The 24,704-nt window shown below is 44.0% G+C and overlaps 1 protein-coding gene across 1 annotated transcript; it reads left to right on the top strand.

Annotated features, from left to right (window-relative positions):
* Positions 1 to 21,973: 21,973 nt before the first annotated feature.
* On the top strand, positions 21,974 to 23,619 carry LOC133115119 (dexamethasone-induced Ras-related protein 1-like). The gene is made up of 2 exons (XM_061224859.1): positions 21,974 to 22,350; positions 22,601 to 23,619. Exons 1-2 carry the CDS (start codon positions 22,080 to 22,082, stop codon positions 23,125 to 23,127), a joined length of 798 nt encoding a protein of 265 aa, XP_061080843.1. The 5' UTR covers positions 21,974 to 22,079; the 3' UTR covers positions 23,128 to 23,619.
* The last annotated feature ends 1,085 nt before the right edge of the window (positions 23,620 to 24,704 follow it).

Raw genomic sequence — 24,704 nt, forward strand, 5'->3', positions numbered from 1 at the left:
CCGGCCATGATTCGATCTGGGCCAAAGAATGCACCGCACTCATAGGAAGTTTTCTGTCTGTGGGAGACGTCGGGATGCTGCTTAAGGCTTCCTGTTCAGCACGGTGTCTGGGCAAAACAGCAGGTGAGCACTTCGTAGTAATGGGCGAACCACACACAAGGCAAAATGGTAGCAGAACCAGGGCAACGGCAGCCACTGGCGTGTGGCGCTGTGTGTGTGTTTGTATGTGTTCGTGTATGTGTGTCCGTGTGTGTGTGTGTGAGGCAGGCGAGCACTTCATAGTAATGGGCGAACCACATCCATCCATCCATCCATCCATCCATTATCTTAACCCGCTTATCCTGAACAGGGTCGCAGGGGGGCTGGAGCCTATCCCAGCATACATTGGGCGAAAGGCAGGAATACACCCTGGACAGGTCGCCAGTCCATCACAGGGCACACACACCATTCACTCACACACTCATACCTATGGGCAATTTAGACTCTCCAATCAGCCTAACCTGCATGTCTTTGGACTGTGGGAGGAAACCGGAGTACCCGGAGGAAACCCACGCAGACACGGGGAGAACATGCAAACTCCGCACAGAGAGGCCCCGACCGGCGGGGATTCGAACCCAGGACCTCCTTGCTGTGAGGCGGCAGTGCTACCCACTGCACCATCCGTGCCGGGCGAACCACAGACAAACTAAATGGTTGCAGAACCAGGGCAGCAGCAGGATGTACCCAGGAGAGCCACTGGCATGTGGCCCTGTGTGTGTGTGTTTCTTTGTGTTAGTGTGTATGTGCTTCTACGTGTGTGTCTGTGCGCCTGTGTGCGTCTGTGCATGTGTGCGCGTGTGTTCACTTGTATGTGTGTGTGTTTGTGCTTTTATATAATATGGTTAGGTAAGTGCAGCTCCCGTCACCTGCAGAGCGACACATCTTTCTCAAAGCCGCCACGCTGGGCATGTCCCAGAAGGCCAGAGTGTTTGTTGGGCGTAGCCGACGTAGCGTTGCTTGTCAGAGCATTTCTCCAACACTTTGACCTGGATTTAATCAGCATACAGGGCTGCTGGGTGGCTCATCTGTTAAAGCCCCTTTCTGATGTAAGGATGTACCCAACGGGCCAGATCAAATCCCAGCCATACTGGTGCCGACTGTGGGAGACACACTAATGGAATAAATCATGTCTAACATTTTGGTGATACCCCCATCTCTGGCTTGCTGAGATAAACGCGTTCTTTTCTCTTTCCTTGACAAAGACGAAAAGGCAACAAAAGATGTTTGAGTCGCACGCAGGTTTTTTTTTTTTGTATTTTCAGAGAATAGCTGTGGCGCTGTCCAGAAAGGCCTTTGGAAAGCCTTCCAGATCCGCCAGCCGCCTGGCGAGGATGTTATTACGGGAGCGGTTGGAAAGCCGCCCTGGGTTTTGATCAGTGAGAGGCTTCTCGAACGGACACAGTGGGACAGCTACATCATCCGCGCATCGCAGACCACGAGGCGGACGCAATCTTCTCACTTCCTGCGGCACGCTAACGCAGCTTTTAGATCTGCATTTTCTCATCTCATCCAGGAGAGCTACAGGGTCTGCTATTCTCCGCTCTTACTCAGCAACTTCCATCCATCCATCCATTATCTGAACCCGCTTATCCTGATCAGGGTCGCAGGGGGGCTGGAGCCTATCCCAGCATACATTGGGCGAAAGGCAGGAATACACCCTGGACAGGTCGCCAGTCCATCGCAGGGCACACGCACCATTCACTCACACACTCACACACTCACACACTCATGCCTACGGGCAATTTAGACTCTCCAATCGGCCTAACCTGCATGTCTTTGGACTGTGGGAGGAAACCGGAGTACCCGGAGGAAACCCACGCAGACACGGGGAGAACATGCAAACTCCGCACAGAGAGGCCCCGGGGCGACGGGGATTCGAACCCAGGACCTCCTTGCTGTGAGGCGGCAGTGCTACCCACTGCACCATCCGTGCCGCCTTTACTCAGCAACTTGACTGATCAATTAAAATGATAGACTACAAAGCTGATTGACTTCAGCTAGTGTCTTATATCTGAATTGGTTGCTGATTTTAAGATAGAAAAAAGAAAAAAAACAGTGTATACCACTGCTCTCTGGACTGAGGAAGAAGACCACAAACCTTATATTGATGGTATTGTACTGTGGTTACGGAACTGGGCTTTAACAGGGAACTCGTTGAGGTTGTAACCTGTAATAATAATAATAATAATTCCCCAGTTGATATGCCATCATACCCTTGAGCGAGGTACTTGACTTGAATTGCTTCAGTAATTAACATGTTGCATAAAGGATTTTATCTAAAACATACAATCTAAAGTCAACTTTGTAAGAGCATCTGCTAATGACTATAAAGTCTATGATTATGCCCTTAATTTTCGTTGAAGTTAATAGTTTGTGAGGGCAATGTTCTACAATCAGAATGCAGTTTGAGAAAGCAACCCAAAATAGCCTCTTAATCACACACAACTCCATATGATTATGAGTTTACATTTCAGCACTGAGAGAAATGAATCTTTCACCATCGCCTTGCCCGCAAATTCACCGTGCTCTCTTTGATCACCGTTGCCTTGGGTAATGCTTGTAGCCAACGACGGGAGATCATATCTCTCCTAATTACGACTACTGTAACAAGAGATGATAATGGGTTTGCGTGGAAAGGTAGCTCAAAGTGTTTGTGTGGGCGTGTGTGTGTGTGTGTGCATGCGTGCGTGTGTGCGTGTGTGTGTGGAGCAGACAAACTGTGGCGTTCGTGACTGAGCTCCTGATGGTTGCTGTGTGCTGTTGCTATGTATCGCGCCCCCCTCCTTTTCTGTGGCTTATTTTTACTCCTGTTTTCATCTTGCTCCCCATGTCTTCTGCCTCAGAGAGGAGAAGGAGTGGAAGAGGATTGCATCGTATGGACAGTGGATTGCATCTTTTTATCAGTTCATAAGGGTCAGGGGTCAATGACTGGTTCATGATTCCTAGGGTGACCATATTCCATAGAGGGACATAATATCAAAACCAGCGTATCCAACTGCAATCCATTTAATATACATTGCGGCCACTATAATTTCCACAATATCAACACCAGATTAATGTAATTCTTCTTTATTAATGAAGTACATTCAGTGGTTGAATGGTAAGCAAAGAGTCCTTAATTGGCGTATATTTTATCTGCGTCTGTGTTTTGTTGACAAAACATTTAGACACACCAAGACTAGTAGATCTGCTTAGTTCAGCGTCGTTGTGCTTTGTCATCTGAAGATGTTGAGTGATATCTGTACGTCCTCCGTGGGCAATCAAAAAATGAGCTCCACACGTTTGTAAAAGAACCATACTCTTATCTGCTACTGATGAGTCTTAGAGAAATAGAGAAATTTGGAACTGTTTCTGAAGATCATCATTAAACAAACACGCTCACTTTTGTAACATTTCACTACCTCCAATGTTACCTTCGTGCTCAGCTAAAAATTGTGGTTGTTGTTGCTTAGAATGACGAAATCGCGAGTAGACAAAATTATGATTGCTACATTTGGTAGTTGTGGCAGGTTGTATACATAGGCGTTACCCATAATATAATAATAATTGGAGTAAGTATGGTTGGTTCATCCCTCTAAGACATGTTCCCAGTGAGAGGACTCTGCTCTGGCACCTACTCTCTGCCTCTTCCTGTGCCCCTCTCAGGTAAAAGGGTATAAAACTCGCTGACAGCAGGCCAATGAGAAGCTCTGGCTGAGAGTACTCCAGACAGCAGGCCAATAAGAGGTTGTGGCTGGGAGTGCTCCAGACAGCAAGCCAATGAGTATCATGTGCTGGAACCAATGAACCAATCACAACCCAGCAGGCAGAATAGTTGTCAAGCGGATTAGGGCAGGGCAGGGGTCGAATGCAGGCAAACAGGTACTGCAGAGGTAATGAAGTTCATAGTCGAAATAGCAAGCAAAAGTAAAAAAATGGGAAGGCAGTCCAAACAGGCAAAGGTACAGAACATAATCCAATAATCAAAATCCAGAAGGTCAAGCAAAGTTCGGTAACAGGTAGTCAGACACAGAACAGAGGGCAAATCCGGAAGGAGCCGGGGTACACAAAGGGAGTCAGAACACAGAGCGGGCAGAAAAACACTGGAAAGTACACACAACACACAAGACACACAACAATCTGGCAAAGACGCTAGACAGGTTGGGTTTAAATACAGACAAATTAACTGAAATAACAAACAGGTGCGGGTGCAGGGAAACGGGTAATGAGATACAGGTGAAGTAATGACTACGGAAAGCGGACTGGGACAAGAGACACAAAAAACCAGGCAGGAAACGGAAAACACAATGACAGCGGAGCACGGAGTGTGACAAGCGAGAGGCTGAGGCTGGGAGCCTGCGCTTCAGGGAAGAATCGCGTGAGGATGTTGTTAGTGCGATGGACCTGTGAATATGCTTCAGCAATTCAAGTCGCAAGAAAATAAAAATCTTGAGGGAAAGGGAAATAAAAATAAAATACTGATTTGAATATGCCTGAATCAAACATTGGTTGTCTCTGGTGTCATTTTAAAGCACTCTAATTTGTCACCCTACATTATCCGTTCTGCAAAGGAAGGACAAGGGGAGTTAGGGATCACTTGCTGAAAGCTCAATCGTTTTGAGATTTATTTTTCTAAGCGTTATTTAACTTCTTGGATTACATTTTCTCTGGAAAAGATTTTCAGGTTCATATTGCATGTCTGTTTGCAAGCAATATGCTATGTTGGCTTATTTTCTGTGTTATATCACTGAGTATATATGTGTACATGAATAATACAAAATATCCGCACCTGGGTTGGATTGAAAAAGACAACTGGAAATAGTTCAAAAGTAGAAATGGAAACAGTGTTGCACTCTGTGTGTCTTAGCGTTTACTGTTTTCCGTCTGGTTTTCCAATGACTTGTCCCCATTCTCTTTCCATAGCTTTCATTCATTCAGTTCATCTGTGTCTCATTACCTGTTCCCCTTCACCCTTCACTTCCTTCTGTGTATTTATAGCCGCTTTTTTGTCTCAGTCCTTTGTCAGATTGTGTTCACTGCCTGCCTGTCCTGTGTTTCGACCTCCTTTGTGTACTCTGACCTCTGCTTTTTGGATTACCCTTCTGTTCTGTCTTTGATCATTCGCTACTAGACTTCGCTTTGTTTATCCTAGGACATTTGCCTGTGACCCCAATAATGAACTTGATCACCTGTGTTGCACCAGTCTGCCTGCATTTGACCATTGCCTGCCTGACCTGCCTGTCATCAAATAAAGACAGCCTATGTCCAGGTTTCTGCTGGTTCTTTGTTCCTGACACCAGACAAAAAGCTTCAATGGTAAATGGAATACATAACCTAACTTGTGCCATGCAACCACAAATAGAAATGCATATTTCAGTTGTAACTCTCTGGATTCAGTGAATTTATTTTGAACCCTGCATTGGTCTGGTAACAACCCACTATATTTATAACTATAAATAACACTCAGCATGTTCTATCGTCTTCTGGGTTCAGATGGCTTGTAAGGCACAGATGCTGTGCATCTTGGTTTGGCACACTCACAAGAAGACCAATAATTATGAGTTTCACATTGAACAGAAACAAAACCCTTGTTTCCCAGCAACAATAAAAAAGATATGGACTCCTGACTTTAAAAACCAATCTCACTCAGAATGTGTTCTCCTGCTGAAATGAGAAGCTGACAGTCAGATAGCATACGCAACAGGTATATTGCAGCTCTGTCAGTGTCCAGGAACATGTCTGTAGGGCGGATATCTTTTCATTTTTATTAATGACATGAGTCCCCCTAACGATGAACACTTCGCATTATTGATGCTAGGACAATGAAATCCAACAGTGCACTGCTTCATGTAAGTAAAGCAGAGGGTTACAATGCACACTTATTTAGTATGAAATGAGGCACAGAAAATTGGCTGTGTGCCCAGCTAATGCACTATGTTGGTTTAGTCCCACACTCTCCGGTGTGGAACCGTGACTGTGCCAGTTGAGCCAACCGGCCCTGTGCCCAGGGTATCCTCTAAAACAGGGGTCACCAACCTTTTTGAAACTGAGAGCTACTTCATGGGTACTGAGTCATACTAAGGGCTACCAGTTTGTTTTGTCACACGCACAATACTGACCTTTGAACTAGAGTAGGTCAGAGTTCACCTAAACTTATATAAACTTCATGTATAATAAACGTATTTTTAAGATATTGTCATTTTTAAATCTATATAAATGCAAGTGTGATTAAAAAAAAATAAAAGCAACAGAATAAAATTAAATTTTAGATGCATTTTTAGAACAGGCCTGCGGGCGACTCATGTGGTCCTTGGGGGCGACCTGCTGCCCGCGGGCACCGTGTTGGTGACCCCTGCTCTAAAACAACAAGCACTAAGTGTGTAGCATCTGACAGCGAGGGAGGGTTCATAGTCAGTCACAGTCTTTATTTCATTGCAAAACAACAACTCGGAGCAGACATCTGTGCGTGCAATATGTCAGCTCAGGCAAGGGGAATCAAGCAGTTATCCTTCTATACGCCAGAACAAAAAGTTCTGAAAAGTGTTTTAGCCCAGAAACTTAGCTGAAGGCAGATGCTCTCAGCACAGTGTAGCGTACAGAGATGGAATGTTCAGGGGTCAGAGTTTGTCTTTCACCCATGATCTCACCCGACTGATTTCACTAAAGTTCGACCTCCTGGCCTGGCTTTTGCGTATTAGCATGTCCAGATAGCATACCCAGAACAAAATCCTGCAGAGCTAGGGGAAGTGCTGTTCAGAGGGCTGAGGATGCTGCTGCAATAATGGGCTCAAAATGAATGGTCATCAATTTAAAATGATGAGAGCAGAGCGAGCATTCGTTTATGTGTGTGTGTGTGTGTGTGTGTGTGTGTTTGCGTATGCGTGTGCGTATGTCTGTATGTGCGTATATGTGTGTGTGTCTGTGTGTGTGTATATATATGTGTGTGTGTACAAGTGGGTGCGTTGGTATATATGTGTGTGTGTGTATGCGTGTGTGTCTATGTGTGTATATGTGTGTGTGTCTGTGTGTATATATATATGTGTCTGTGTGTGTATGTGTGTATGTGTGTGTATGCGTGTGTCTATATATGTGTGTATGTGTGTGTGTCTGTGTGTGTGTGTATATATATGTGTGTGTGTGTGTGTGTGTGTGTGTGTGTATGTGTGTGTCTGTGTGTGTATGGGTGTGTCTGTGTCAATAGGTTGAGACTGCCCATCTCCCCTGGTCTGGTATCACTACACTGGGAGGATTATTGATGGCCCCACTCCTCCCCACCGTCATAGCAAGTGCTTGCGAAACAGCATTCAGATGAGACCAATCGGGATGGTCAGAATACAACACCTCGAAGGCAGCTGTAATATTCACCCTCCTGTTTTATAGGTTTTTTGTTTTTTTCTGTTTTCTTTCCTTTTGGTGACATCTGTGCTTTTCTGTGCTGGCTTTGTATAAAGTTGCCATGGAGATAGCCCATTGCGGCTTGTATCACCTTTCAAAATCCTGATATAAAATAGATTTTCAGGGTGGGAGGGGTTTCCCACTGAGGTCTTCATTTCAATTTATTAGGAGTAGTATTTTTTGTATTAGATGTATTCTAAGACTATTAATGTACTTAGCATACATATTTGTGCAGGGAAATGTATGTAATTTTAATGCCTAAATTATCCTTCAATGTCTGTAGCAATTATTTCTGTAAGAGTGCTTTATGGTTGTGTATCTAGTTGGGAGTATTACTCCAAGGCTGTTTTGTACATAATTGTTAACCATGAAGTTTATCCATAATGAAACAAAAAATAAAATCTACCTTCTGTAGCAGGAAGAGAAAACACTCAAATGCGATAAGACTTCCTTTGTTTTGCAAAAATTAACTTAAAAAGCTTGAGAGATAAATTATGATTTTAAGTCTCATTCCAAGGCTCAGACACTTGTTAAGACAGACTTTTTTTGCAGTGTATGTTATGCTACTGAGGTTAAGCGCCTGTCTGTATTGCATGCTGGCCAAGGGCTTTGAATCAGCAGACTTATTAGATGATTAGAGTCAGTGGCTCACTGAGCCTCTCCTCCCCGCCATTCCATGTTTTCCAGGAAACTCCCCAGGAGAGGCAGGTATAGCGGATGTATCGGGAATGATGCTTCCGGTATACTGCTCCCTTTTAAATAGAGCAGTGAAGGCTAAATATAAGCAAACTATGTAACATTGAAGTCTGGATTCAGAATGTTTTTCATTGTTTAAATACTGAATACGATGGGATTTTAGTTTGTTAAAAAGTTCTGCCTCCCATAATGCATTCCTTTTCCTGGTGACAAATTTCCTATTCCCTAATGCCACCGACAGTGTGTCTGTATTCATTTATCATCCCAACTGACTTAACTGGCATGATTCTAATTTATTAAATTGATTACAAAAGGGATGTATTTCTGTAATCAGTGGCTTATCGATGTCAAGTGCAATTGGGGGAAAAACCCCCCGTGGGAATGTGGCACGTCCCGTGAGACTAGCCATCCCAGGATAGATGATGTTATCTTTGTTGTTGGGTTTGGTACACAAATCTGACGTGCGTTTGTAACTACAAAAAATGTTAAAGCAACGAAAAGCTGCATAGTGATAATTTGCGAATTATCTGGATCTGGAGCCTTGTAATTTTATGTTTGTAGAACGATTTAATGTTTCATTTGCTTATATGAAGTCCTTGTTGTTGCCGTCCCTGATGAAATCCGCTAGCATAAAATGCTATTTGGCGGGATTTCTGCTTTACCTCCCTATTGCCCTTACGTTTAACACACCTTCACTTGATTTAGAGCTACTATAACAATAAATATTTCTACAGGTTAGGTGAGGCTGCAAATTGTAAACCCAGGCCCCAAACAATAATAATTAGGAGCCAATTCCTCCCTACCCGCCCGCTGTCATTCAAGTCTTTTGTGGACTGATGGGGCTGCTTTGTGGCAGCTCTCCATTAGCCCTTTACACAAAACGTATACCAACATGTAATGTAATGTAATGTAATGTAATCTTAATGGTACCCTTGTTCCCACCCACTCCCCCCCTCCCTTTCTCCATCCACCAATGCACCGCTTGTATTACATTAACCCAGTTACTCCAAAAACCCTCGTCGGTACCGACTGCTTGCAAGCAGATGGACAGCAGGACCTCACAGATGGTGATACAGGCAGACGGGGGGACAGCAGACACTAGCAAGCAGAGTTGGGTCTGAACAGTGTTTGTGGAATTTAAATTTATGTTTGAGTAAGTCCATTGGACTTTCAACGACTATAAGAGTACAGTATTTTGGCCAAGGGAGCTGATTAGATGAACATCACGTGCCTACCTAATGACAGACAGATATAGCTTGTTTAAAGTGGGTTAAATAGCTTGTCACGCCGTGGGTGTGACTCTAATGCATAAGACCATATTTCGTATTCAGCAGTAAATTAGGCTCCGTATTGTAAGTAGCATTGGTTTTGCATAGAACTAGGTCAAGGGCTGCCGGAATTGCCATCTCTGGTGTGATTTCTCACCCACTGGAGAATGTAGGTGTGACAAAATGAATCCCCCACCCACCCCTCATGGGTGGGTGGACCTGGAGTGGACATGGAGTGGCTCGGGTGGCTCTAGAGGGCCTGGAGTGGCTTGGGTAGCTTGGGTGGCTCTAGAGCAGGGGTGGCTAACCCTTGGTCCTGGAGAGCCGCAGGGTGTGCTGGCTTTTGTTTTCACCATAAAATCAGCAACCGATTCAGAGCCAGGAACCAGGTGAGTCAACTTAACTGTGTAATCAACTGCTTTAATTAATCAATTAACTGCTGAGTAACAACGAAAGCCAGCACACCCTGGGCTCTCCAGGACCAGGGTTGGCACCCCTGCTCTAGAGGGCCTCAGTGGAGGTGGTGTTCGAGACCCCCAGCCAAAGAGGAGGTGAATGTGTCCAGGGTCTCCTCCTCCTCCTCCTCCTCGCCCTGTATGAGTCACTCCTCTGGCGGGTCAGCCTACCTCGCGCTGTTTAGATGACTTAGCAGAGCAGTGGGACTGTGGAGCGAGGGGAAGTGCTGTTTGAAGGACACTCTGTGCCAGGTGTGGCGTGACTGAGGATGCTGCGGAAATAGGGGTGGGCTCAAAATTAACGGTCATGAATTTAAAATGGTGGGAGCAGAGCTAGCATTCCCACTCCAAGGCTCCAAGGTAGATGATGGTTAACAAAGGTTTATCAAAAAGGTGAAAAGCGGGAAGAGAAAGCACTCAAACTGTGGTGAGAAAAAAGTATGCTCAGTTGAATCATAAGAATTGTATTCTCATATTTAGTCTAAAATCTTTTTTTCTATTCCTAAGTAAGACAAAAGTATTGCCAATGAGGTGTAAGATTTTTAGTCATTTCACGATTTGCCAATGATGTGAGACTTCTACTGTTGACCAAGAACATTTAAGACACCTTCACTTGATTCCGGGCTAAGATAACAATACATATTTCTATAGGTTAAGTGAAGCTGCAGATTGTAATGCCAGGCCCCGAATAATATAATCGGGAGCCAATTTCTCCCTACCCAAGCGCGGTCATTCAGGTCTTTTGTGTACTAATGCCAGGATCAGACTACAAAAATTCAGTCAGATTTTGTTGTTTTTCAGCATTTAAAATTTCCATTTGTTACCTCAAGTTCTGTCCTCTTCGTGACACCCAGGAACGGGTCTACAATTGTTTTTTCTTTATATTATTTTTCTTTTCGGAACACAAGACTCGCAACATCACATATAGCACCGTAGCCATGATTGACAATTTCTTGACCCTCCTCCCTGACGACCCATGAACTCCCGCAAGATCGCGATGACCGCAGATGACTGGTTGGGGCCATTCTTGTACCGTTTCTACTCTCCAGGCCAAGACACGGTAAGAATTTATGGTACTGCCATAGTGGTTAAGGTAAATGACTGGAACAGTCGCCAGTCCATCGCAGGGCACACACACCATTCACTCACATACATACCTATGGGCAATTTAGACTCTCCAATCAGCCTAACCTGCATGTCTTTGGACTGTGGGAGGAAACCGGAGTACCCGGAGGAAACCCACACAGACACGGGGAGAACATGCAAACTCCACACAGAGACGCCCCTCCGACGGGGATTCGAACACAGGACCTCCTTGCTGTGAGGCGGCAGTGCTACCCACTGCACCATCCGTGCCGCCATGGTGACCATCGTGAAAGACAAAATATTGTGTAGTCCGATCCCGGCAAAATGGGAAAAATTGCTTTGTGGCAGCTCTCTCACCATTAGCCCTTTACAGAAAATGTATACCATCTTAACGGTGCCCTTGTCCTCACCCACTCCCTCCCTCCCTCCCTCCCTCCCTCTCCCTGTCCACCAACACACCCCTCACAACACATTAATCCAGTTACTCCAAAAATGTGCAGAGATCCTCTTCTGCACCGACTGCTCACAAGCAGATTGAAAGCAGAACCTCACAGATGGTAATACAGGCAGATGGGGGGGCTGTAGCAGCAGACACTAGCAGGCAGCATTGGGTCTGAACTGTGTTAGTGGATTTTTATGTAATATATATATATTTATATATCTGTTTGTTTATTGTTTTGGGACTGTTTGTCCAGTGACCTTTCAATGACTATAAGAGTACAGTCAGTCTATTTAGGCCAAGGGAGCTGATGAACATCACATGCCTACCTAATGACGGACTGGGCAAATGCAGCTTGTTTAAAGTGGGTTAAATAGCTTGTCACGGCGTGGGTATGACTCTCATGCATAATTTGTATTCATCAGGAAAAAGGCTCTGTATTGTAAATGGCTTTGATTTTGCATAGAACTAGGTCAAGGGCTACTGGAATTGTCATCTCCGGTGAGATTTCTCACCCCCTGGAGTCTGTAGGTGTGACAAAATAAATCCCCCGCCCACCCCTCATGGGGAAACTTCAGGAAGAAAGCTTCTGATTTGATTCTGCGGGTGTCCACCTAAGTGAGGTCCCCTTCATGGACCGGTCCAATGATTTGTGCTTGGCCACATGTGCATTCTGTTCCAATACAAGACCCCTCCCCCCCCATTCTAACCACTGTGCACTGTAAAGGCCAGTTGCTCCACTGAAATTGTTCACAAGCCTTCTATCGTAGCCCGATGTATACTGTGGTTGTTGTCCTAAGCCAAAAAAAAAAGGCAGTCCAGTCACCCAGATTATAAACCAAATATCGCTGACCAACGACATCCATTGCATGTTGTCAGTCGCAGCGATGCTCTGACTATTAACCGGCTGTGACGAAAAATAAGTAAATCAGTCTTATATTTACACTTTTTTTTTTTTGCTGGTTTTGCAAATGGGGCGAGAAGATTTAACTTTAAGTGACTTAAAATGAGCAAAAAAGTTCCATGTGATCGACTAAAATGTAGTCCAATCGTGAGACTAAAACACTTCAGACAGGCAAACGTATTTGCCGTGTAAAACTCTCAGCTTGTCACCCACGTTTGGTTGCAGTCTCGCCCCTTCCACACAAGTTACTGTGTCTCGAAATAAAACCCTTGCTCATCCATCAGTGGTACTCGGTCGAGATGCCGCATGCCGCCTGTGTTGCTCGAGGGCCCGAGTGCGGAAGGAGTGGTGGTCTGCCTGACGACTCGGTGGGCTGAAGTCTGGCCACGCGATTCTCACTGGATGTTTTGGCGGTGGTGACATTTTTTTCAGGATGACCGTAATGGCAGAATTTCGTTTTAACTTTGTAGGCCACTTCTAATTGAATACGGGCAGCAGGATTGTTCTGACTCATGTCCTAGTTAGCACAGTTATCCACAATATCCAATTATGATGTACTCACATGGACTCCAGAAATAACGTTGATCTTTAATTTCGATGTCACTGAGCGTTTACAGCAGGCACACCATTCTTTAGTTTACATCAAACAGTTGACTTGCTTATTTATGAATAACAAAGACTACCTACGGACTATGGACGACGGTCAAAAGCTGTATGCTTCCTTGGCTGCACACGCATTGTCTGACTAGCCAGAAAGGTTCCGTGTTTTAGCCTAAATTCTCGCACATGTGCAGAAACACATTCACATCAAGTAGTAAATTGTTATATCAAATTATCAATATAGGCATACAGCCCAAATTAAATTATCTGTTCCCTTTATTTATGCAAAGCACTAAATATACAAAACACAAAATCCATTCAAATATAGTTTTCCAGTATTTGGCTCTCACAATGACTCTCATCCTGTATTTTAGCTTGTGTCGTGCCAGTGCCATTGTCACTGCATGTACTCTCCGAGAAGGTAGGTCGGTCCTGTTAAAAATGTTTTTGGATCAGCAAAGCAACAAGGCACTAGACTCTTTCTACGGTCTACTAATCGTAATGGGTCCTTTTATCCAGGATTACTTTTTGGAGTGGATGCGTTCGTGCAGTTAATAAGCTTGAAGTAGCCTTTTTTAGACATGGCCTCAACGCGTTCACTTTTGGAAAATGAATGGCTCGCTGATTTACTGATTTCTACATAAGCAGGCCTTAAACTCACCAACTGATCATGCATGCATCAAAATATGAATAAATGAATAAATCCACGAAGTAAATATAAGATTTATAGCTCCTACGATAAAGAATGACAAGCATCTCTAGAGCAGAGATCATCATCAACTCCAGTCCAATCCATTGAGTCCAGCCCTGGTTTTATTTTCTCCTGGGTGACTGGCCAGTCTTCACACCTGACTCCCAGGTAAGGGCAGGGATAACCTAGGATGGCAGAAAGACATGGTTAATTCATTCTCAGTGGCCAGGTACAGTACATTATGTGTAATGCTTCAGTTAAATTAATAATAATAGTTCAGTAAAATATGAAATGTCATCTATTTATTTTGAGGACATCCACAAAGATGCCTTACAGAGTAACACAATGGCAAAAAAGTGCAAAAACCTGGCCCAAAAAGCACATATAAAATGGGGAGAAAACCCCTCCCTCAATTAAGCATACAATTATGCTGATGAAATGATAAGCAATTTTCCCCCGGTAGCAGAATTTGATAATCAAATCAAACCAAACTAACCCAACAAACTCTGAAAAATGAGTCCTCACCTTTAGGCGAGGATGAATAATTTATTTCCAAGGCACATGAAGAGTAACCTTTCAGTTTAGCTGTTTTCATGGGGGTTGAGAAGGTGAGGTGTGAAAGTGGGATTGGCTTCATTAGCCCCTTTATCTCAGCCAGTATCTCTCTCACACAGTCACAGAGGTGGTAATGGCTGTCCCTGGGCAGCTGTGGGCTAAGCTCAGCTGGGCCACTCAGATTGGCTAGGTCAGGTGAACCCCTGTTCTGCACAGAGATTGGCTGGGTGGGGTGAAACCACGACGACGGGACTCCCTGTTCTGCGCAGAGATTGGCTGGGTGGGGTGAAACCACGGCGACGGGACTCCCTGTTCTGCGCAGAGATTGGCTGGGTGGGGTGAAACCACGGCGACGGGACTCCCTGTTCTGCGCAGAGATTGGCTGGGTGGGGTGAAACCACGGCGACGGGACTCCCTGTTCTGCACAGAGATTGGCTGGGTGGGGTGAACCAAGACGTCGGGACTCCCTGTCCTGCACAGAGATTGGCTGGGTGGGGTGAAACCACGGCGACGGGACTCCCTGTTCTGTTTGTTTTTTTTTTTTTCTTCTTCTTAAAAAAAAAGCTAGAGCAGGAGTGACGAGGACACGGCGGCAGAACGCTTCAGAGCGAGGCGCGAAATAAACCCACCTGTTCCTAGAACAGGGCGAGTACAGCGGCCTCCGTTCCCCCCTCGGGGTCTTTGTTCGGAGCGCAACGCGATCCGCTCGCAGCGCCGTGCTGAAAGCTCAGAGCACGTGTTACTCTGAGAACACCGAGGCCTGGCCGAGGAACACCGGCACCAATGAGCTCAGCTCGCGGACACATGCACGCCCCTGCCTTCTTACACAAACCCAGTGTTCCCTTCCCAGCCCTTACACTACTCCCTTACACTACTCCAGTGCTACACAAACCGTGCAGGGCTGGTGATCCCTTATAGCTCATTTTACACTTTACTGAAGACTCGTCTCTTCAGGCTACACCTTTACCTCCCTAACTCACCACCATGATTAGCCTTATATATGCCATAGACTGTAATGGCACTTATATAGTTGTATAGATGTTGTTTTTTTGTATTAGTACTTGTATTGTTGTACTGCCATTCTAGCTATTGGCAGTATTCTAGCTGCCAACTGTGGTATGCTAGTTTGGAAGTTGATGTATTCTTCAAGGGTTCCGATTATATCTGTATGGTTACACTAGGGCTGCACTAGAACTGTACTGTCCTCTCAGGTCCTCTTCGCACTTGTACTTGTGTTTGATCTGCACTTCGTTGTACGTCGCCCTGGATAAGAGCGTCTTCTAAATGCCATGTAATGTAATTAATGGCATTTGGCAGACGCTCTTATCCAACAAAGTGCATACCCATAACCAGGGATAAGTGCGCTGAAAGACCCTAGAGGGAAGTACAATTTCAACTGCTACCTGCACAACAAAGATAAGGACCAGGGCCTATTTGATTATTTTTATTTTTTTGCAACACGCAAATGTATGAACAAACCCCTTAACTAGCCAAACATTGCTTACTTAGCCAAACTAAAACATCCTGATACAAGGCTCTCGTGTTACACAAACCCAGTACTGGGCTGGTGATCCCTTACTTGCTACTCTTACACTACTGTGTTACACAAACATATAGCAACGTACAATAAAGTGAAAATCATAGCCATGGACAAGTGTGCTGAAACCCCTAGAGGGAAGTTCAGTTCAGAGGGATCACATAGATAAAAACGTTAACCCTCATAGAATAATCAGATAAACTGACCAAGTGGCAATACCACAGTTTTGGCAACTAGAACATTAAGAATAGTAACGCATGTGCGATCGTTACATATAGCATACATATAGCAAATATGGCAAATTATTACTGTGAAGCATGGAGGGGAGGGGAAAGATGCAGCCTGAAAAGGTGAGTCTTCAGTCTGCGCTTGAAGCTGGTCAAAGACTGCTGGTCTGACGTCCACAGGAAGGTCATTCCACCACCGTGGAGCCAGAACAAACAGCAGTCATGACCAGGGAGTGCAGGTGCGAGGAGGGGAAGGTGCCAGGTGTCCAGAGGTAGTGGAACACGAAAGTCTGGCAGGTGTATAGGGTATGATTAGCTTTTGAATGTATGGGGCTGATTCCTTAACTGCCTGGTGTGCGCCGATGTTTTAAATTTGATGCGAGCCATAACAGGCGGCCAGTGGAGGTCGCTGAGCAGGGGGGTGACGTGAGAGTGTCTAGGGACGTTGAGCACCAGGCCAGCCGCAGCGTTCTGGATGAGTTGTAGGGGTCTGACGGCAGGTACCGGAAGGCCAGCCAGCAGAGAGTTGCAGCAGTCCAGGCGGGATGATATCATTGAGTAGGTGGTGAGGATGCAACGGATTCTCCAGATGTTGTAGAGCAGAGGTCGCCGACCCTGGTCCTGGAGAGCTGCTGGGTCTGCTGGTTTTTGTTTTCACCTTAATATCAGCACCCTGTTGAGACTCAGGTAACCAGGTGAGATGAGTCAGCTGTGTAATCATCTGCTCTGATTGATTAAGTAAGTGCAGAGTAATGGCGAAAACCAGCAGACCCTGTAGCTCTCCAGGGCCAGGGTTAGAGACCACTGTTGTAGAGGATGGAAAACAAGGTCAATACTTTTCACCACGGTTGTCCCACCCCAGACGCCTGTATAAAGCGAGGCCTTCGCGGTCATACGCCACAACACACGACAACACGTCACGGTGCATGCAGGCGCTTCTCAGAAGAGAATGATTTGTGCGCTTCATCATGGCTGACGATGAATCATGTGCGACGTGGCGAGCCACGGTTTCAGCGGACCGCCAAATCCCAGAGAAGTAACCTTTAAGAGAATACACAAATATTAATCACAGTCGCGTATACAGATGCAGATGACGTGTCGTTTCTTCGGTAACTCTGGTCTGACGCAATGAAGTGCATCTGGTTCCTTCTAAACAAATGCAAGAAATAGCTCACGATAACATTCAAACAACTCTAATAAAAACTCTCCCCCCCCCACCCTCTCCCTTTGAGCACTGCAAATATCAGTTAGAAAATTAATGTGTCAGAAGTGCTCACCCCCCATCCCCAAGCGTATTATATGCAGGTCACTCTACTCCTCTACACAAATATATCACAAAAGCAGGGTTTTCAGTTTCTAAAACGAGAGCAGCAGCTAAGTGCTGGTGAAGAGGCCTCATCCATTATTCCCTGTAATGAAGCTGGTCTCCATTACTGCTCCACTGGGCTTGGGAGTGAGGAGGTGTGGCACAGGGTTCGAGAGAGCCCCAGTGTGTTATGGGTCACCAGGTTTGAGAACAAGTAACATACACACCCCTGACAGCCCCCCCATAACTGCCAGATTTCCCTGCATGTGACCTACTTACCATCGTCTATGATCGTGAACACAAATCTGGTCCGATTAATATAAGAACCAACATGGTGGACAGAGTCTGCGGAGCATACAGTAGTCTCTATTCGGTCAATTCAGGATATTGATTAAAATTAATTCCTAAAATTGTGCAATGCGCTAAATGTTCCGTGAGGAATTTAGGATGAATTGGTTGAATGTCACTTGACTTCCTGGACAGGCCACAGTGCATGGTGTATTCCAGGGATCTTGAAATCGTGGTCCTTGAGGGCCACTGGTTTTCCACCCTCCCTTTACCTGGGAGTCAGGTGTGAAGGCAGGCTGGCCAATCAGTAGTACTCATGTTCACTTAATTGCCCTGGATTTGGATTTGAGGGCCAGATTTGATGATCCTGGGTATATACTGTTTAATGTCCACTAATGGGTGTGTTGTGCATCCCTGTCTGTGTACATTCATATTTACGTGGGCCCTGATCTTCTGAGGGAGAATGAGAGTGAGAATGAGAGCGCTTGTGTGCATACAGCATGCGCATGTTTGAGGGTGTGTGTCGGGTAGGTTAGAGTGTGTTTCTGGCTCCTGCATCGTTGTCTCACGATCACTTTCTATTTTAGTGTCTCCTATTAGGGCCTAATGGGGAAAGTTCGATCCGAGCTGGATTGAGAAAGTCGATGCTTACTCTATCGGCTGTTTCCCCCTGAGTCAACCACCCAAACTGAGCGAGCACGGGATTGGCTCACACACATTAAGCAGAAATTAACAGAGTTGCTGGGTACTTTTGTGTAAGGTGTGGGGTTCTCATGTTTGGTACCGAGCATGTGGCTGCCAGCCCCACAGGGAGGTGCTGGGTCAACTCTAACGCCACCCAGAAAGGGAGGGTTTGAATATGAATATGAAATTAATAATGGCCATTCCAAATCCATCACTAGCTTTTCAAAAAATACATTGAGTGTGGCTGAACAAAGGTCTTTCCCGTGTTATACTGACTGACATTTTGTATCAATCAATCAATCAATCAATCAATGCTGCTGAATAAAAAACATGAAAAAATACACAAGAGACACATTTATACAGCAGTTAGCATTAGATAGCTGTACTGAAGGGTACCCAGTAAATGTAAGTCAGTGTAATTAGCATGCTGACTAAAAACCCATGATTCATTTTTGTATGCCTTTCTTGGTCAGCTACTTAAAATGATTTCAGACATATTGTCCTGACCTGCCCTGACTGAAGCTTTTCAATGCTGGCTTATTCATAGGAAACTATAGAAGAAAAAAATCTTCCTCAATAGCAAAAAATGTTTAATAGGGCGGCAATAGTCTCTGCTAGCAAAATGTATAGTAAAACTCTTTCTTTATGTGTAATTAACAAGGCAACGTTGTTCTTGTATTTTCTCAGGTCGCAAGCTCATCCTTAAAATATTTTCTTTCAGAAACAAATGTGTAATCATGGACCTATTTACAGCACAGTGAGAAACCTTTGGTTGGAGCTTTGTATTGTAAAAGGTTTAAATAAGGTTTTTGTGCTACCCGAGGCCAGCAGAAGTTAAAATAGTCTCCACTGGAGAACATGAGGTGAGATCTATCAGACGGACGCAGCAGACCGTCTGAGCAGAAATCCGGCTAACGAAAGACAAAAGTGATTTAAGTCCTTTCCAGTTGTTTTTGTTTTTATTAGGTATAGGGTGAAGTCAGGTCACTTTCTGAGTCTGTTCTCACCACCAGTCTCATTAAGACCCACCACCTCTTAAGACTGGTCATGAGGGCAGACATAGAAACTGCATTTACAAAGAAGTGTCCCAAATTACCTGAATTGACCCTAATGAAGCGGTCTTTCATGTTCTGTTTCTCTAGGACAATGTAACAGTTTCAAGCTGGAAATGATACCATCTTAACTTGTGTCAATATATTTGTACGTACAACTGTGAGGCGAAATATTGTGTTTTTTGTCAATTAAATAGAGGTTTGTTGATAACTGGAGGTGAGTTGAACAGTGTGGTGGAGTTTGGCTAGGGGTGGGGGGAATTTTTCAGAAACAATCGCATTACTATTGAGGGGGGAAATATGGGCTGCTGTTTGTTTCCACTGCCTCCTACATCCCTGTTTGGGCTTTTTGTTCCTGCCAAGATGTCCTCCTGGAAAGTGGCTCCCCACTTTCTTCTCGGCCCCTGCTGCTTAGGACAGGCAAATGACAAACTCAGATGGGTTCAAGTGGTCTGTTCTCACCTTTATAATTTTATTTTTCATTATGCTTCAGTTGCGTAACATCCTGTGCAATTAATTGTCAATGCCCCAAACCCAAGTTAATTGAGTTGCAGAGGACTTTGGGGTTGCAGAATACATGCATGTAATTAACTTGTTGCCTTTAAGATTGATTGACGGGCGAAATCTCTTTTGATTATGAAATGTAGTGGACACCTGGTCATAACATCATGACAGTCATCTGCTTGCAGGGAACTACGGCTATGTGTGTGATCTGCATTTGGAGGACTACAATACCATAGTAACCAATTACATTTTGGCTGACACTGAAACTAAAGCCAGCATAGCCATGGATTCAGTTTTAGAGGGGGGTGGTGTTGAATTTATGAAGCAAAATTACCAATTTTGACTAGTATTTTGGGCATCCTGGGGCTTGAAGGGGTGCTGTGGGTCCCTTCAGTCTCCTCTTCCGGAGGTGAAATACATGCTCAATTGAGTGAAGGTCTGGTGATTGACTTGGCCAGTCTAAAACCTTCCCCTTTTTCTCCATAATGAAGTCTTGTTGGCAGTGTGTTTTGGGTCATTGTCTTGCTGCATGATGAAATCGGCAGACAGTATGTTTTTGTAGATTTCTGAATTCATCCTGCTGCTACCGTCATGAGTTACATCATCAATAAAGATTAGTGAGCCCTCTCCAGAAGTGTCTATGCAAGCCCAAGCCATGGCACTTCCACCACCATGCTTTATAGATGAGCTTGGATCAATGTTAGTATCCGTCCATAAACCTTTGTCCCAGAGCTTTTGTGGCTCTTCTTTGCAAATTGTAATCTTGCCTTCCAATACTGATGCGCGGTTTGCATCTTGTGGTATAGCCTCCATACATACCAAGTTGCTGTACAAGCTATTCCCAATGCTTGTGCAATTGGGGATAGCTTGATCAATTCAACCTCTTTTCTAAGCTTCAAAATGGCTTGCTTTTCTCCCTAAGAAAAGACTTATTATTATACAACTTAAATGACATTCATTGGATCTGTGTTTCTGTAGGGTTGCTTTGAAAAACAAGTATGCTGCTTTTGAATACTTTACAGATACACATGCAATCTGTTTAGTTCAGTTACAATTTGCCGACAATAATGTAATACATATCTCTGTTAACACGATCCGCACATACAGCAGTTCGTCTGAATCGAAACAAGAGCGCCCTCTTGCGGAAAAACACTCGACACCTGTTACGCTCTTTTCACATCGGGTTTCAGGGGATACGAGCGGCGACTCGAAACTGTTTCAGGGCGAATGCAGAAACTCAGCTGCCAGACAGGCATTGAGAGACGAACAAAGACGCTTTCGTTGCTTTATAAGGAGAGCTGTATCGAAGGGAATGTTTCTGTTCCATTGAAACGCATTCCGTATTGTTCTGTATAGCCTACCTAACGAAGTAATGAGGGCTGGTCAAAGAAGAGGAAAAACATAATTAGCATTACCATAAATATCCAACATCCGTCTTGTTTTTGTCTTCTTATAATAGTAATAAAACAGTATTATTATTATTTATTATTATTATTATTATTATTATTATTATTATTATTATTATTAGTTGTAGTAGTAGTAATAGTAATAATAATAGTAGTAGTAGTAGTAGTAGTAGTAGTAGTAGTAGTAGTAGTAGTCATGTTAGCATTAGTATTATGATGATGATAATGATAATCATCATCACCATCAACAACAGCAACATTTTCATTTTCTCCATGTCGCTGTTCCCAAACTCCGTAATACACGTAACCTGTTGTTTGCGTTTCGTTCAATACATTGAGTTTAGTCTGAATTCTTTTAGTTTAGTTTGGGTTGTGAATTGCTACCACTGACATATACTATTGACTTCTGAAATACACCATTGACTCAATTTAACTTCACGTTGGCGTTTATCTAGCCTGTTCGATTCAATCGTGAAATATGACTGATGATGATTTGTTTCCCAAAAACATATCCACTGTCGGTAAAATATTGCCTGTCAGATAATATATTCAGTTACGCATATATGGAAGCCGTCTTTATTCGCAAAAAAAAGTATTTTTAATTCCTTAGGAGATGGTCAGCTTCTCAAAACACTCTGTACAAGGGTTTTATTTTCAGCACATTCATCACCGTGTTTCTGTGGAATAGTAATCCAGCCCAGCTTTCACAGTGGCTGACGCAAAAGTGAGTACCTGCTAACTACTGTCTATCCACCAACCCCCCTCCCGACATCTCTGACGCGCTGGGGAGGAGGGGTCATCGTTCCCTACGTTCCGTATATAAACCCATCCGTCTCAGAACTCAGAATCAGGAAAGCAACGGTGCTTGACAGTTGCCTATCACAGAAGTCCTGTGAATTCAACACTACAGACTTATCACTCGCAGCATTAGCATTCTGAAGTTTAGCTTCAGGACACATCTTGCAAACATGATCAAGAAAATTACGCCTTCGGAGAACGAGTTTGACATCCCAGCAAAAAACTGTTACAGGATGGTAATTCTGGGTTCAACCAAAGTCGGCAAGACAGCGATCATCTCCCGGTTCCTGAACGAAAGGTTCGACGACCAGTACACGCCGACTATTGAAGACTTCCATAGGAAATTCTACAGCATTAAGGGGGATGTTTACCAATTGGACATTCTGGACACCTCTGGGAATCACCCTTTCCCTGCAATGAGGAGGCTATCCATTCTAACAGGTGAGCTGAGTTTTCAATGAAGCAGTGCAACTTAATTTGGATAAAGCAAAGAAGTCAATTATTTACTGAAAAAGTATTGGCGTCTGCACTTATGATTGGAGGTTTTATGCTTGACATGAAACAGTTTGCAATGGTACTGTGCAAAAGCAAAATGCACGAGTATACTGTTTTTAAACATTTGTAGCCTTTATGACCACTTAATATTTATTTGACTTGTAGAACTCAATTTTATTTGCCTTCCGCCCTACAGGTGATGTATTTATCCTGGTGTTCAGCCTGGATAGCAGAGACTCCTTCCAGGAGGTTCAGCGTCTGAAGCAACAGATCTTCGAGACCAAATCTTGCCTGAAAAACAAGACCAAAGAGAACGTGGACGTTCCCTTGGTGATCTGCGGAAACAAAGGCGACCGTGAGTTCTACAGAGAGGTCCAAGAGGATGAGATCCAGCAACTGGTAGCAGGCGACGACCAGTGCGCCTACTTCGAGATCTCGGCAAAAAGGAACACTAACGTGGACCGCATGTTTCAGACGCTGTTCACGATGGCCAAACTTCCCAACGAAATGAGCCCAGACCTCCATCGGAAAGTCTCGGTGCAGTACTCCGATATGCTTCACAGAAAGTCTTTCAGAAGCAAGAAGATTAAAGACGGAGATGCGTACGGAATCGTGGCGCCGTTCGCCAGGCGTCCAAGCGTGCACAGTGACTTAATGTACATAAGAGAAAAGGCGATCGGCGGCGGTCAGGCGAAAGATAAAGAGCGCTGTGTTATCAGCTAAGAACTGTTCCGCCAGCGTGCAGGAGAACTACTACTATGAGATGCGCGCAACTTGCTCGTCGCCCTGTGTGGAAGTCCCAGCGACAAGAGACCCTAGCTTCAAAGTGAGGTGTTTGTCATCGTCCTGAATCGTGGGGCTTCGCGACGTGGAAGCATGTTCTGTTTGCGACTTATTCTCTGTGGCGTCTTGGCACTGCATAGTGACACGTCTTCAGAGAACCCGGACTGAGCTGTTCATTTCAACAACAAGCTGTTAAAAAGTCTGTGTTTCAAAGTCCTTTGCAGAAAGGTGAAAATGCATTCCAGTTGTGGGTTGCAATAGCGAGGAATAGACCTACTGATGTTTACATTTTGTTATATTTTATAACAGATCATTTTGAATGTTTGTTTTGAAATGAACAAATTCTATTGTGAATGTATATTTATTACTTCGTCAACGTTTACGTTTTCAAGGAAGAAAGAAAAGTATTAAAAAAGAAATCATAAAACATAACTCTTGCCTCATGTTTCTATCTTCTCTAAGTGGTCTGCATGTATGAGCAATGTATGAGTGATATATGATATAAATGAATCGCAAACTGCTCACCGAGAACATATTACTATTATCTTGTCAGAAATAATGAACAATTGGCTTTGGAATGACAAATCAGGTTACATATTTTTCAGCTGCAATAGTTTACACATGGCATAAATAAATTGGTTAACATTTTTAAAAGAGTGCATGTGTAAAGAGCTCCTCTATGATCACTAAAAATGGTGAGAGCTTGAAGCAAACAATCAAACCAAACTTTTCAGACAGGTTCATCTGACCTAATAACTGACCTAGCACCATTCTGCGCAACACATAACAGGCCAATTCAGCAATACATTTTTTTTATAACTTGCGTCACACGTTACATACACACCATCCAGTGAAAAGACATGAGCAATGTATGTTTCCTGCCCACACCTGGTCCACGGTAAACCAACAAAGTGGGCACACGTTGGTAGTGTTTCTCACTGGGTGATTCTATTCTCTTGGCTAATGCCCTTGTAATAGGATGCAAAATTGTGCTTCTCAGAGATGTTCCTTGCGGTGCTGTTATTCTTTGGATTACAACGCGGACACGCACACATGCACGCACGTCTGTATGCATGTACACACAAAGCTAATGATGGACAGAATAGTGGAAAAGGCACAATAGATTATTTTTGCTGCTTTTCAGAAGAAATGCAATTGAATATCCCTGCCCTGTCAACACGAAAACTGATGTGTTCCATACCTTTTAAAAAACATAATAATACAACGCTGTGCTAGAATTTATCCACTTATTATAAAAATAAGAAATAGAATCATTATTATTATTATTATTGATACTGATATTAGTATTAGAAAATATTGTCTCTTATTACTCATTTCAAACACATTTTTCATATGGTATGTAGCTATATTGTACAAGTGTTATGATAATTTCGTAAAGTTAAAAATTTTGCATAATGTTGACTGACCAAGGGGCCAAATTGCAACGCTATTAAGTGTTTGAATCAAACGCTCTGCAAAAGGCTTTATCACTTCTGTTTGGTCCTTAACTTGTTCTC

The sequence above is a fragment of the Conger conger genome, chromosome 16 (assembly GCF_963514075.1).
Source record: "Conger conger chromosome 16, fConCon1.1, whole genome shotgun sequence".
Classification (NCBI taxonomy): Eukaryota; Metazoa; Chordata; class Actinopteri; order Anguilliformes; family Congridae; genus Conger; species Conger conger.

Bases quoted from the DNA above. Each gene is read 5' to 3' on its own strand.
- LOC133115119 (XM_061224859.1), top strand. From the start codon at position 22,080: ATGATCAAGAAAATTACGCCTTCGGAGAACGAGTTTGACATCCCAGCA. The intron at 22,351-22,600 runs GTGAGCTGAGTT...TCCGCCCTACAG, and splicing joins GAGGCTATCCATTCTAACAG to GTGATGTATTTATCCTGGTG.